Source organism: Lepus europaeus, chromosome 2 (assembly GCF_033115175.1).
Source record: "Lepus europaeus isolate LE1 chromosome 2, mLepTim1.pri, whole genome shotgun sequence".
Taxonomy (NCBI): Eukaryota; Metazoa; Chordata; class Mammalia; order Lagomorpha; family Leporidae; genus Lepus; species Lepus europaeus.
Window position 1 is genome coordinate 173,571,352 of NC_084828.1, and position 15,169 is coordinate 173,586,520.

The following is a 15,169-nucleotide window of genomic DNA, read 5'->3' on the forward strand; positions in this document are numbered from 1 at the left end:
ATGGTTCACTCCCCAAATGCCTGCAGTGGCTAGGGCTGGGCTAGGCTGAAGTCAGAAACTTCATCTGGGTCTCCCACATGAGTGCAGGGGCCCAAACACTTGGGCCATCTTCCACTGCTTTTCCTAGGCCACCAGCAGGGATCTGTCTTGGAAGTGGAACAGTCAGGATGTGAACTGGTGCTCATACAGGATGCTGGCACCCCAGGTGGTGGCTTAACCCACTGTACCAATGCTAGCCCCTGCTGTAGACAATTTTACTCTTGTATCTTCTGCAGGGTATATCATAGAGCTACTTTTAAAAAGTATACAGAATTGTGAATAAGAATGAAATTAGTTTAATTGACACAAAATTGTAAGTGTTGCTAGTAGCCATTGTGTATAACAGTGTCTGGGAAGATAGAAACAGGGCTACTTGTTTTCAAGACAGAGGGATTTATAGGTAAACCTCTTATTTCCTGTCCCTGCCCATCATTATATGTGAGAGATAGATGTCAAACTTTGCTGCCTGTGAGTAAAAAGAAATCTGAACATAAGCAATAATAGTTTCTTAAGGACTTTCAAAGAAGCTTTTTCACTTGACAAAAAACTGCTGGTTATTAGCAATAATCAGTGACAGTGGTGTGCCACTCACCATGCTAAATCTTCATGTAAAGACTTTTGGTCAGATCATGCCATGATTTACCCTTGAGGTACCCTCATTGTTAAAACAAACAAACAAAAAACGCAGAAGGAGTAAATCAAACTTTAAAGAAATTGAGAGATATCTGGGTTCACGAAGGAAGTGAGCGTCTTCCGGGGCCGAGAGGGACTGAAGCTCTGGGCCTAGAGGGCTTACCGCTGGGGCAAAAGCAACTACCTTCAACTGGGATATTAGTTCTCTATAGTACTGTACTAAATGCATAGGGCACACCTCAAGTCATTACATGTAGTGGGTACCTTAGAGCAGGCTTTAGGACTTAATTTCCTTTTTTTTTTTTTTAAAGATTTATTTATTTATTTGAAACAGTTACACACAGAGAGAAAGAGAGGCAGAGAGAGAGAGAGAGAGAGGGAGGGAGGGAGGGAGGGAGGGAGAGGTCTTCCATCCGCTGATTCCCTCTCCAGTTGGGCGCAGTAGCCGGAGCTACATTATCCAAAGCCAGGAGCCAGGATGTCCTTCCGGGTCTCCTATGCGGGTGCAGGGGTCCGAAGACTTGAGACATCTTCTACTGCTTTCCCAGGCCATAACAGAGAGCTAGATTGGAAGTGGAGCAGCTGGGGCTTGAACCAGTGCCAGTATGCGATACCAGCACTGCAGGAGGCAGCTTTACCCACTATGCCACAGCATTGGCCCCAATTTCCTTTTTTTTTTTTTAAAAAAAACTTATTGATTTATTTGTATAAATCTATTTTTAAAAGATTATTTATTTATTTGAAAGGCAGAGTGTTACAGAGGGACAGATGCAGAGAGAAAGAGAGAGGTCTTCCATCCTTTGGTTTGTTCCCCAAATGGCCACAATGGCTGGAGCTGTGCCCATCCGAAGCCAGGAGCCAGGAGCTTCTTCAGGGTCTCCCATGTGGGTGCATGGGCCCAAGGACTTGGGCCATCTTCTGCTTTCCCAGGCCATAACAGAGAGCTAGAACAGAAGTAGAGCAGCTGGGTCTCGAACTGGCACCCATATGAGATGCCAGAACAATAGGTGGCGGCTTTACCGGCTGTGCCACAGCACTGGCCCCTATTTATTTATTTGAGAGTCATAGTCACAGTCACAGTCACAGAGAGAAGAGCCAGAGAGAGAGAGAGAGAGATCTTCCATCTGCTGGTTCACTCCCAAAAAGCTTAGGCAGAAGCCAGGAGCTTCATCCAGGTCTCCCACGTGGGTCTAAGGGCCCAAACACTTGGGCCATCATCTGCTGCTTTTCCCAAGCCATTGGTAGGGAGCAGGATCAGAAGTGGAGCAGCCACGACATGAACTAGCACCCATATGGGATGATGGCATTGCTGGCGGCAGCTTCACCTGCTGTGCCACAGCGCTGGCCCCTAATTTTCTTTTTGAATTCTGGTTGAGAAGGATGAAAAGATTCTAGGGAGTTGGATTTTGTGTTACAAGTCAGAGGCTAATGGGGGCTCTTAAACCATGGTGAAAAGAGGTTGAGAAAAGCTCTTGCTAACTGCTGCCCCGCACTCTCTGTGGCCTGTGATGGGTACCTGCTGTCGTTAGGGAGGCCTCATTGTCTTAGTGGTGGAGTTTATGGCAATGCTCATACTGTATGGAATAGGAAACTCAAACTGGGTCGTGGGAATCAGATTGGCTGGGTAGGAGGGATGGTTGCAGAAATGAGAAAGGTAATATTTTTCTCAAAACGAGCCTGTAAATGAAAATTCTAAAATGCTAAAAATGCAGCCAATAAAAGCAAGAATTGGGATATAAATGTATCCCAGATGAAATTAATATTATAGACCAGTCTTGAAAAGACTTTAAAACAAAAATTTTTTGTAACACAAATAAATAATAACTTTATTAAAAGAACAGAAATTTGGGGCCAGTGTTGTAGCATAATGGGTTAGGCTGCTGCACATGACTCTGGCATCCCATATGGTTTCCTGTTCAAGACCTGGCCTGATTCAGCCCCAGCTGTTGTGGCCATTTAGCAGGTGGAAGTTCTCTGTCTCTCCCTCTTTCTCTGTAACTCTGCATTATAAATAAATCTTTAAAAAAAAATTGTGGGGAAAACAAGCCAAAGCAAAACTATAATAGATGTGAAAAAGAACTAAATAGAAATTTTAGAGATGAAGAAAAAAATTTAATACAAACATGTCAATCACAGTGCAACTCAGACTGGTGCTAGGAGTGGGAAGATGAGGGAGTTCAGAAAGAACGTTGAGTAGCCCTACCAGCAGCACAGACACACAGAGAGAGGGGCACCTGTGTGAGTCAGAGACAAGCAGGAGTGAGTGAAGGCCTTCTGCTCACACCTGCTGCTTATTATTTCAATCATAAATATTTGCAAGACAGAGAGTGCTGCTGGACTCCACTATTTGAGTCATCCCTGTGCACATTGGAGGTACGTGAAGTCACCAGCAGACCCGGGGTGGAACCTGAGTACTGTGATACACGGCTTCTCCGCCCGTGGCCTCACTGCTGGGCCACACACTCAACCCGGATGATCTTCATGAATGGTCGACTTTGGCCTCAGAGGAGAACATAGAAGATGGGAAGTAAATCTGTAGAAGACTTGGATTAGAATTTGAGCAGAGTTTGAGAGAGACTGAGTTTGAGAAGTGGTATTTGCGAGACTTGCGCAAGTATTTGAAGCAAATGAGAACAGGTGAGAAAAAAGCCCCTTAGGCTTTGAGGTTGCTGTCAGTGGAAGCCAGTTTTGATGCACTTGAGTTTTTGTAGGGGTGGGGCCTTTGTGTCAGTTTCGTTTGGCAGCATCTTTTAAAATGGTGGTCAACATTTCTCTCTGCTAGGCATCAATTTTTTGTTTTTTTTTTCATAAAATTTTAAACATACTCTTCCCTGTAAATTTTTGAGTTATTTACATGGGTGGATTAGAGTGACTTCGTTTAAGAAATTAAATTTGGCTGGCACTGTGGTTCACTTGGCTAATCCTCCACCTGCGGCGCTGGCACTCCAGGTTCTGGTCCTGGTTGGGGCGCCAGGTACTAGTCCCGGTTGCTCCTCTTCCAGTCCAGCTCTCTGCTGTGGCCCGGGAAGGCAATGGAGGATGACCCAAGTGCTTGGGTACCTGCACCCGCATGGGAGACCGGGAGGAAGCACCTGGCTCCTGGCTTTGGATAGGCATAGCGCCGGCTGTAGTGGCCGTTTGGGGAGTGAACCAACGTTAGGAAGACCTTTCTCTCTGTCTCTCTCTCACTGTCTAACTCTGCCTGTCAAAAAAATAGAAAAAAAAGAAAAAGAAATTAACTTTGGAAACCCAAGAAGAGTGAATTTGTGTATTCTTTAAACCACATTTAACATTCATTCCAAGGATGATCTTTCTGAGTTTGCCCAAGAGTCAAATTTCCTGGAGGGTAGTAGAAACTTGGAGGCGACGATTACACTGCTATTCCTAACATTTAAAATTTAGTATATAGTCAGTTCTCGAACCCTAGCTAAGGAGTGTCAGTTATTACATGTCAAGACAAAAAAACATTTCTCCTGTCTGTGATTATGATGCTGTGTAATATAGGCCCAGATGGAGAGCTAGTGCAGGCTCTAGTTAGTATCCATACAATACTGAGATAAAAAGTCTCTGATTCTTGTTTTAAAAGATTTAGTTATTTATTTGAAAGGCAGAGTTACAGAGAGGCAGAGGCAGAGAGAGAGTCTTTCATACGCTGGTACACTCCCCAGATGGACACAATGGCTGGAGCTGGGCCATCCTGAAGCCAGGAACCAGGAGCTTCTTCCACGTCTCCTATGTGGGTGTAGAGGCCTAAGGACTTGGGCCATCTTCTGCTTTCCCAGCCCACAGTAGAGAGCTGGATAGGAAGTGGAGCAGCTGGGACTCGAATCAGCACCCATATAGGATGGTGGTACTGTAGGTGGTGGGCTTTACCTGCTATGCCACAGCACCAGCCCCCAAGTCTCTGATCTTAAGCATTTTCGGATATTTATTGTTAGATATACGTTCTTTATTAGGCTAAGATAATATTTCAAAGGGTTTGGTTTTAGGTTTTTATTTTGAGGTTATTATAGATTCAAACAAAATTCTAAAAAAACTTTTGGGAGTGGGGGAAGCCCTATGTGGAAGGCCACCACAAAACCCACCAAACACCTGGGTAAGGGTGTTGGACCTCTCAGTTGTAGAGATGCCCACTTGCTCGAGAGGACGCCCAAAAATCCAGACTCCAGACCAGTTGATGCAAAAAGCATGAGGTATTTATTGTACGTTTGCGCAAACGGGCCCCCACCTAAGGCGGTGAGGAGCCCTGAGCGGCAGTTTCACACAGGTTATATAGAGGGATAATTAGCATACCGGAGAATGCTGAGGAGAGTGCTGAGGGAACCAGCTGAAGAGAATGCTGAGGAGAGTACTGAGGGAACCAGCTGAAGAGAATGCTGAGGAGAGTACTGAGACTCTTCGAAGGGGGAGTGGCAGCTCTGCTCTGGGCATGCCTAGAGGTTCTCTAAAGGGGATAGACTTTTCCTTCCCAGAGAACGTGCCCGCTGGACCCTGGGGAACATCTAACCTCTTAAGAAGCCCCTGATATCTGCCCAGGCCTAGTTTCTTGTCCCTCTCCCCCATAAGGGTCCTTCAAGGGAAAGGGTTTATTAACAGGGAAGCCCGACAGGCTGGAGGGGGAGGGCGAAAAAGAGACCCTGGACTGGGAAACAGGCCTTTTGTAGACTCGCGGGGGCGAGAGAATGGAACAGTGAATCCCGTTAGAGTGGGCCTGGGGCTGCCGCTTATGGTTGGGCCATCCGGTCACCTGCCTCCCAGTAAGCCTGGTGGGGTCCTGGAGAGGCCAGGGTGGTGTCCAGGGGCTCAAGATGGCACTTCAGATAAGACGATGACATTTCGCTGACACTGTGTACCTCCACTTAGTTTCCCCAGCAGTGCCGTCGGGTGTGACCATAGTATACTACCACACAGGGTCCTTGACGTCGCTAAGCTGTGTGACATCCGCACAGCTGGTTCTGATTTCACCACTTTTACATGTGTTTATAGTGTGTGTGTGTGTCTAGTTCTGTGCAGTTTTATCACTTGAAGACCTGTAACTTCCACTTTCAAAAAGTCCATTTTAATTATAATTTCTTGTATGTCTAACCATATTGTTAGTATTTGATGTGTAATGTACAGTTTCTAAAAGAAAACTGAAGCACAAAAGAGATTTTGTCAAAAGGATTAGTGTGATAGAATTTGTCTTTAAAACTTACTGTAAATATCCATTTCAAAAGTTTCTTCTCTTTGTATTTTGGAGAAAAATAATTTTGTGTATAAGTTCAAATAAATGATTATTTGAAGTTTTTTGTATTTTACCCTCCCTGTGTACATTCTCATGCTATCTTTTTGATTGACTCAGTATTTATGAATATTAAGGCTTTGTGTTCTTTTCTAATATGCAGCTTTTAAAAATTCATTCTTGACTGAGGTCTGACTGATGTGTGAAACGCTGTACATTCTTAATGAGTACAGCTCCTTGATTTGGGGATAAATCCGTAACCCCATGAAACCATCACTGCCATGCAGGCTCTAGACACTCATCACCTCCCAGAGCTCCTCCCACTCTATTGATATTATTTCTCTTATTTTATTTGTGGCAAGGACACTTAACAAGCTCTGTCTTTCTAGAAATTGTAAGATATTCATTATGTTAGTTATAGAAACTGTGCTGTGTAGAACACGTCTAAAACTTATTCATTTTGCGTATCTGAAACTTTGTGCCTCGTGTATTGTTGTTATTGGTGTGAGTTTTTATAAGAAATTGCCAGAGACACTGTGCTTGCGTTCCTGCTGGGAATATCCGCTCTTGCTGCTAAGCACAGAGCATGGTTTATAAGTTGGGCTCTGAGACCCTGAACTGATCAGCTTACCTCCATTCCTGACTGTTGCCAGCAGCATGCTGTTCTGTGGCTGGGGTGGTGGTCGTGAGGGTGCAGTGTGGTGAGAACATGCTGTTACGATTTGGTTTTCATCATTTGTTCATTTTTGTACCTCTGCTTGTTACGTTGGATGAGACAGCTGCTAGCCGGGATGATAGCAGAGCCTGCTTTTCTCTCTGAATACACTATCTTTGCTTTGGATTCCCCCAGGCAGCCTAAAACACAGAGTGACAGTGTGGTGAGTTCTCCACCGCTTTCTGCGTTCCCTTTGTGGGGAAGCAAAGTAATCTGGCAATTGTAGAAGCAAATCTGATGTTGCTTGTCACTTACCATCTCGTAAAGCATCCTTGGTGTCCTTTTGCTAACCCACTTCTAAGAAATCAGAGTGAATTGCTGAATTCTGATGGCTACTGCTTCCTGGTAGTTTAACAGCAACAGAATAACACTTACTAATGCGCTGAAGACCACCTTCTGCTAAGTTTCCTCTTAAGTCTGCTCACTAGCTGGAGGAAGGTGATCATTGCTAGAAATCTCTGTTTTACTATGGTCAAGAATATTTTAAGCTCTGACTCATGTTTTTTAGGGAAAAATTCATTGTTATGTAAATCTAGTTTACTTTAGGTGGTTCTACAAAAACAAATAATTGTATCTTATTTTGCAATTACTAGTTTTGTGTATATTAAACATCTGTATAAAAATAATTATCTCATTCTTTTTCAACTGACTGAATTCATACAATTTTGAGTCTTGTATATAATTTCATTTTGGGAAAGTGGACCTTTTGCTATAGAGTATCTGGTAAGTTCATAATTTAGCAAATTGAACTTTAGAGAGATTGGCGCAGTAAGGATATAGCTTTTGGTTTTAGATTGGCTGCTGACTGAACTGGGATTTAGGTTTTTCTAAACAATGGGGAAACATTTCTGTATCTAAACCATGTAGCCAGAAGAGACGTGGCTGGGTATGGCCATGGCGATTTTAAATTACGTTCTAAACTTGATTTTAGAGGGGAAAAAAAACTTATCAGGGCAAGCGTGAGTTTTCTAGTGATGCCGAAACAGGGATCTGGTCTTGGCTCTGGCTACGGGCAAAGCCACACTATTCCAAAACTGATTTGAGAAAGTTGGAAATTCCAGTCAAAATTCTCCAGTGTACTTTAATAACATAAAATGATATGTACAACTCGTGTAGTAGTGATAAAAGCTGTTCCAAGAAAGAACAGCTTCTCCTATGCCCACTGCCATAAGTTCATAAATGTAATTTATATTGAGTACCTGTTCTATTAATGTAAAAGTTGAGACTTCAGAACTATTAAAAAATAATTTCAGAAGACTAAAAATTGCCTCTAAATTTTTAAAAAATTTTGAATTATTTAGATAAAAACTATCTCCCCGTGGGACAAAGGAAAAACTGTAGTGTAACTTCTATCAGAAAAAAAATTGTAGTGATGATCTAATTCCATAATGTATTCATCAGGTTTTGTGTTTTCCTTAATTCAGTTATTTTATTTATTGTTATTTTTTAAGATTTGTTTATTTATTTGAAAGAGTTATACAGAGAGAGAAGAGGAAGCAGAGAGAGGTCTTCCATCCACAGGTGCACTCCCCAGTTGGCCACAATGGCCGGAGCTGTGCCGATCTGAAGCCAGGAGCCAGGAGCCAGGAACTTCTTCTGGGTCTCCCATGCAGGTGCAGGGGGCCAAGGACTTGGGCCATTTTCTACTGCTTTCCTAGGCCACAGTAAAGAGCGGGATAGGAAGTGGAGCAGCCGGGACTGGAACCGGCCCCCATATGGGATGCCAGCACTGCAGCTGGCTGCTTTACCTGCTACGCCACAGCACCGGCCCCTAAATCAGTTTTTTTTTTTTTTTTTTAACTGAATTACTCTTTACCCCAAATTCAAAAACCTGCTGTATCCTTAGTGCTTAGCAATCAACAAAACAGTTGGAAGGTAGAAAAGAATGTAATTGAAAACAACCCGGGCAAGGAGTTCATGTGTGTCCTAAGTTAAATACACCATCAGAGTGTTTTCACACTTTGGAAGGGTTTTCCCGTTATCTGAGAATTTCCTCCAGTAGAAAGCACTGGTGACTGGAGTGTTTGTATCCGTTGGGTTACTTCTTCAGACTTCTCTCTGGGAGAAAGCCTTTGGAAGTCTTATGGTAAAGGAAGTGACTGTGGAGGATTGAACAAGCATTTATTGAGCGAAATGTTAGGCCCTGGGGACGGATGTGAAATGTGGAGTCTGTCCTCTGGAAGATTGTAATCGAAGTGGAGGCCTATATGTCGGTGTCCACTTGTGCTCCAGAGGAAGGAATGTGTTAGCCCTCCATCCGGGCAAGCCATAGGAGGCTTCACAAAGGGATTTTTGCAGGTGGAAAGATGAATAGGAGTTACTGGTAGTGACAAAGTATCTCTTGCCTCTGAAGATTCCTAGTTTGGATTTAGAGGGTGAATTAGGCCAACACTTTGTGTAAAGCTGTCCTGCCTTTATTTAAACCAGGGGTGGGGAACGCTGGGCCCACAGGCCACATAAGGCCCATGAAATCATGTGGGAATCCCTGCCATTGCAACTGCTGGCAGGACTCAAAATTCAATAAATCTGTAGCAGGCTAATTTTTAAGCTGATTATTTTGTATGGCCTGTGAATGATGCTCTGAAATCCAAGTGACCCTTGGCAGAAAAAAGCTTCCCCACCCCTGATTTGGACATAAAGCCTAGTACATATGTTGGAATACATATGCAGAGAGGGCACGTTTTCAAGTGTTGTACTGTGTATTTGGTGGGATGATACTTGAGAGATGGTGGAGTGGCTTTCTGTACAGACCACAGTCATGTGTTGAGTCATTTACTTAAAACCTTCTTGTCACTCTCCTCCTAATCCAGGTATCTTAGGAAGCCTTTCATCTCCTTTTTCCATTATTTAAGTGTTTTTTTGTTTTTTGTTTTTTGTTTTTTTGACAGGCAGAGTTAGACAGTGAGCGAGAGAGAGAGACAGAGAGAAAGGTCTTCTTTCCGTTGGTTCACCCCCCAAATGGCTGTTACGGCTGGCGCGCTGCGCCAATCCAAAGCCAGGAGCCAGGTGCTTCTCCTGGTCTCCCGTGGGGTGCAGGGCCCAAGCACTTGGGCCATCCTCCACTGCACTCCCGGGCCACAGCAGAAAGCTGGACTGGAAGAGGAGCAACTGGGACAAGAACCCGGGGTGCCGGCTCTGCAGACGTAGGATTAGCCTAGTGAGCTGTGGCGCCGGCAAGTGTTATTTTTCTAATATACTGACTGGCCAAGAGAATCGTTGACCTATGTAAAATATATTTTGTATTTTATAGTGTTTAGTGCAGTATATTTTTAGGGTTAAAGAATTTTGATGCTATACAAATATGAGTGATATTCCTTGTGTATAACTTAGAATTCTTCAAATGGTAGAGAACAGGAAGATAAAAGTTAATTCCTATGTTCTCCCAAGCTCTCTTTGCTGCATATCTTTCAGGAAACTCTTAGACTAATAAAATTTCATTAATTTTTATCTTAGAGGTAAAAGAAGGTACCTTTTTTTTTCATTAAGGAAAAATTCAAACATATTGCAAAAGTGGAAATAGGAGTGGAAGTGGTGCAAGAATCCACCCTTCCCCTTATCCATTACCCCATGTCAGCAGTTCATTCACAGGCATGCCGTGTCTATTACTGCCCCATTCCTGTATTTCCTGATCATGCTACTAGTACCTTCCCCACACATGCAGCTCAACCCCTTTGTATCTGAAGCAAATTTCAGAAATCCTGTTTCATTTCTAAATATTTCAGTATATGTTTTAAAAAGATACAAAGTTAATATCAAAATATGTATCCTATCTAAAAATTAATAATTTTTAGCTAATCAGCATTCAGAAATTTAGAGAACACTTTTGCAGAGCTCATTGCCATCTCCTTTGATATATATATATATATATATATTTTACGATTTTATTTATTTATTTCAAAGTTAGAATTACACAGGGAGAGGAGAGGCAGAGAGAGTGAGTGGTCATCCATCTGATGGTTCACTCCCCAGTTGGCTGCAACAGCCAGAGCTGCACTGATCTGAAGCCAGGAGCCAGGAACTTCTTCTGGGTCTTCCACGCGGGTGCAGAGGCCCAAGAACTTGGGCCATCTTCTACTGCTTTCTCAGGCCATAGTAGAGAGCTGGATGGGAAGTGGAGCAGCCAGGTCTCGAACCAGCACCCGTATGGGATGCCAGCACTTCAGGCCAGCATGTTAACCCGCTGTGCCACAGCGCAGGCCCCCTCCTTTGATATTTAAGGCTAGGTTAGGCCAGGTATTGAATTGGTTCTTGGTTAGACATTAAGGTATGGAGAAATGCACTAGTTAAGTACCAAGTTGCTGAAAAATAGTGGCTAATACTGTATTTGGTGAGATGCTTTTTTTTTTTAAAACATGAAGGTTATTTTATTATGAGCTATTTCTTTAGCTCTAATTGAAGTTAGATACTTAGTATATTATGAATGCAATAAAGAATTTTGACTATCATAGAATATTATTTACTACCATGAACTCTAAGGTAATATGATATAATCAGTAGAATGTTGCTTATCCTGGGTATTTGTCTTATCAACTGAACAAAACAAAAACTCCCGTGTGGGAGAAGAAGTTTTACATTATAAGTTTTTCTGATATTGTCACAACAGTTTCATTTAGATTGCTGCCTTCAAATAAATGAGACATTTCCATTTCTCTCTTTTTTTAAGATTTATTTATTTAATTGAAAGAGAGAAGGAGAGGCAGAGAGAGGTCTTCCATCTGCTGGTTCACTCCCCAACTGCCTGCAATGGCTGGAGCTGCACCGATCCAAAGCCAGGAGCCAGGAGTTTCTTCTGGGTCTCCCATGTGGGTGCAGGGGCCCAAGGATTTGGGCCATCTTAAACTGCTTTCCTGGCCTATAGCAGAGAGCTGGATCAGAAGTGGAGCAGTTGGGATTTGAACTGGCGCCCACATGGGCTGGCAGGTGGCAGCTTTACCCACTACGCCACAGTGCTGGCCCTGGCATTTCCATTTCTTGTTGTCATTGCTTAGCCAAATAATTTTAATTTGAATGTTATTTTAGGAAATAGTTGGCATTATTTCTTTTCCTAGATAGTCTTTTATTTAAATAAATTTTGCTAATTGAGTTCCTGGCATTGATTTTTGTCATGGGGAAAAAATTGGAGATAGAATTGTAAGAGTTTTGTGATTAGCTAGAAATAATTTTTTTTACATACTAATCTTTGCTGTTTGGTTCCATATATTACAGCAAAATGAGTTTCCTAAAATACTTACCACACTAGCTTTGCCTTGCATGAAAATATTAATCAATGAACAATTACTAATTTTGTTTAATAGATAAATGTGTCCAATAGGTCTTGGTACTTGGACTTTGTTCTTGTGGGACTTCAGTTTTCTGTTCCTTTTCTTTATGCTGTTTCTCTTGTTTCCTTAGAATGCATCTGCCTATGCCGTGAAATCTCCTGACAATGTTAATGGAAGTGAACCAACCATTCATCAGGTCTGTTATTAATTGTTTTAAAAAATAAGTCATTTCAGGTTATTGGTCAATCTAATTTTATCAGCATTTGAATCTGTTGAGACAGTGATAATATAAAACATTTGAAATTTAATGTATTGCAAATACAAGTTTGTTTCTGGTTTCTTGGGAAAAGTTTAAAATGAAAGTGACATTCACTTATTTCTTATTTTAAAAAATGAGGGAAGTGAAGTAAAAGCTTTTTAAAAGTGAAATCTGACTTTATAGTTGTAAGAAGTTATGGAGATAGCCATATTGAGAAACATGTTAGTTACATAATCTGGAAGGAGAGTATGAAAGAAATGAGATTTTTTTTTTAAAAAAACAATTCATTTATTTGATAGAATGAGAGGGAACTCCTGTCTGCTGTTGTGGTCCCCAAATGCATACTGGGCTGGGCCAAAGATCGGAGCTGGGACCTTAATGCAGGTGTGTGTATGGGTGGCAGGAACCCAATGATTTGAGCTCTCACCACTGTCTGCCAGGGTCTGCATTTGTAGGCAGCTGGAGGCAAGAGCCCAGCCAGGCATTGCAGCCAGTTACGCTGACAGGGGTGTGGGCATCCCAAGTGCCAGGGCAATCCCTGCAGCCAGAGGATTTTACAGCTCGAGACTTCAGGGAGAGTGGGCCTCAAGTGACATATGGACCGGTTTGGAAAAGGAAGAAGAAAATCGGAATGATAGCCAGTGTCTTAGATAAATGTATGTTTACTTTGGTTTTAGTGGTTGCTGTTACAAATGTTTTAGTTGTTCTCAGTGGTCTCGCTAATGTAGAGCAGTAATGTTTCTAGTTTTATGAACTCAGGGGAAGAATCTTCACAATTTGATTTATGAGATAAATGATTTGTGGACTAAATTATGTAGACCAGCCACTTTGTTAAGTACTGTCTAGCAGATGATAAACAACAGCGTCTGGAACTCAGTGGATGGAAGAGGGACGTGTGAGCTGAGGTCCTTACGGCATTCAGCTGGAGCTGGTCAGGTTCTGGGAAGAGCCCGAGTCCCTGGGCGTTGACTCGGGCCTGTGCCGCCTCTCTGGTCATCCCAAGTCCTCTGCATCATGTTCTGTAATAGCAGTAAGGCAGGGGTGAGTATTGAGAAGCCCAATCCAAACTGTACAGTACTGGCCATATCCAGTGATCTTTAAAGAATTTACTTAAAATATGGAACTTCTTTTATAGAATAGTGCAAAATGGTTAAATACAGACATGAATGCAAAACTAGCGTGAATGATAGCCAGCTTTACAGCAAGTTCAAGGTAGTTTTACTTAAAGAATGACTGTGGATGATATTCAGGAAGTAAGCCCACTAAAAGCCTGTGCTTTCTTAAAATAAATTGTAGTTATTTTCTTAAAAAATTGCATTTCCCAGATGTTTAGTACGCATCAGGCATTGTGTTAAGCATTTTACATTTAGAATATCATTCTCATAATAAAGAGATGCCCTCACTCAGGGTCTATTTTATTTTAAACAAAGTTTTGATGAGTCGGTTGTTGGGTTGAGCAGATCAGGAACTGAGTGTATACATGAAGGGTCTGCAGTGCTTCCTGTGGTGGGCGTATTGACAGCAGCAAGACATCGTAGCTTATGCTGAGGTAGGAGGTCAAATGAAAAGCAAGCCCAAGAGTTCATGAAACACAGCAGCCTCTGGACCCCTCCTTAATATGGGCACAGACTATACTGTAGCAACCAGTAGATTTGGTACACAATATAACAATGATAGCAGGAGTGTTGTTTTTAATTTATTTGAAAGGCAGAGTCACAGCGAGATGGGGAGAGAGAGCCCGCCTGCAGGAGTGAGAGTGTGAGGGCCTCCGGCTGCGGGTTTACTCCCTAAATAGCCGCAGCTGCAAGGGCTGGGCCAGGCTGAGGCAGGAGCCTGGAACTCCGTCTGGATTTCCCCCGTGGGAAGCAGGGGCCCTCCTGGGCCATCTTCTGCTTTTCCAGGTGCATTAGCGAGGAGCTGGATTGGCAGTGCAGCAGCTGGGGACCAAACTGGCGCTCTGTGGGATGCCGGCATCGCAAGAGGAGGCTTAACCTGCTGTGCCACGAGTGTTGTTAAGAAAGATATACTCGCTTCTTAATTTAAGAAGGAGAAAGGTAGATACATATTTCGTAACAATTTCTGTTAAAATAGTTGATTTTAGTGTGGCGTCTAATGCAGTTCACAGCACTGTGCTAATCAAAATCATTCATTCAGTTCCTCTTCAGAAGAATGCGGGTGACTGGCATTTTCTCCCAGACAGACTTGTCAACCCCGCAGCCGTGCTCTGCACAGCACGGTTCCAGCCAGAGGTGCTGTCTCGGCTGCCTTCACTTGTGTAGGCGCACTCTGGCCTTTCACAGTGACACAGCTGGCAGTGATGACAGCACATCCTTGTCGCCAAGTAACCTGTGACTCTGGGAAGATAACCAGTTTATGCTGTCACATAATAGAGAAAAATATATTTTGTTATCTGATAAGCTGTGAAGTGTTTCCTTGGATCATAGTTTTAATATATGGGAGCTGAGGAAGCGTCAGGGATTTGGTATTACCCTCTTATGTGTCTATGAGAAATCAGCCATGAATCTTAAATGATACGTCCAGGTTTGGTTATTGGCAGCACTGTGGGATTGTTCTCGTCAGACAAGAACGCAAACATTTTGTCTATCTGTTATGTCTTTGCCATGCATCACCTTAATTTGAATTTCTATGCTGTTAAAACAAAATGAGGGGGCCGGTGCTGTGGCACAGTAGGTTAATCCTCCACCTGCGGTGCTGGCATCCCATATGGGCACGGGTTCTAGTCCCGGCTGCTCCAGTTCCAGTCTGGCTCTCTGCTATGGCCTGGGAAAGCAGTAGAAGCTGGCCCAAAAGCTTGGGCCGCTGCATCCTTGCAGGAGACCTGGAGGAAGCTCCTGGCTTCTGGCTTCGGATTGGCTCAGCTCTGTTGTAGCCAATTGGGGAGTGAACCAGCGAATGGAAGACCTTTCTCTCTTGCTTCCTTTCACTGTCTGTAACTTTACCTCTCAAATAAATAAATAAAATCTTTAAAAAAAAATGAGAACTGAATTTCATTAGAGTGGATAAAGCAAAATATAGGGATT

The 15,169-nt window shown here is 42.9% G+C and overlaps 1 protein-coding gene across 5 annotated transcripts in view; it reads left to right on the top strand.

Annotated features, from left to right (window-relative positions):
* GOLGA4 (golgin A4) overlaps positions 1-15,169 on the top strand; it is a 126,973-nt gene that overhangs the window by 29,595 nt on the left and 82,209 nt on the right. For 3 of the 5 annotated variants that reach the window (XM_062216111.1, XM_062216092.1, XM_062216103.1), the window contains exons 3-4: positions 6,673-6,771; positions 12,000-12,065. In XM_062216111.1, coding sequence (XP_062072095.1) covers positions 6,673-6,771; positions 12,000-12,065 — 165 coding nt within the window. The remainder of the gene's footprint in view (positions 1-6,672; positions 6,772-11,999; positions 12,066-15,169) is intronic. The other 2 variants (XM_062216119.1, XM_062216127.1) reach the window with 1 other exon arrangement.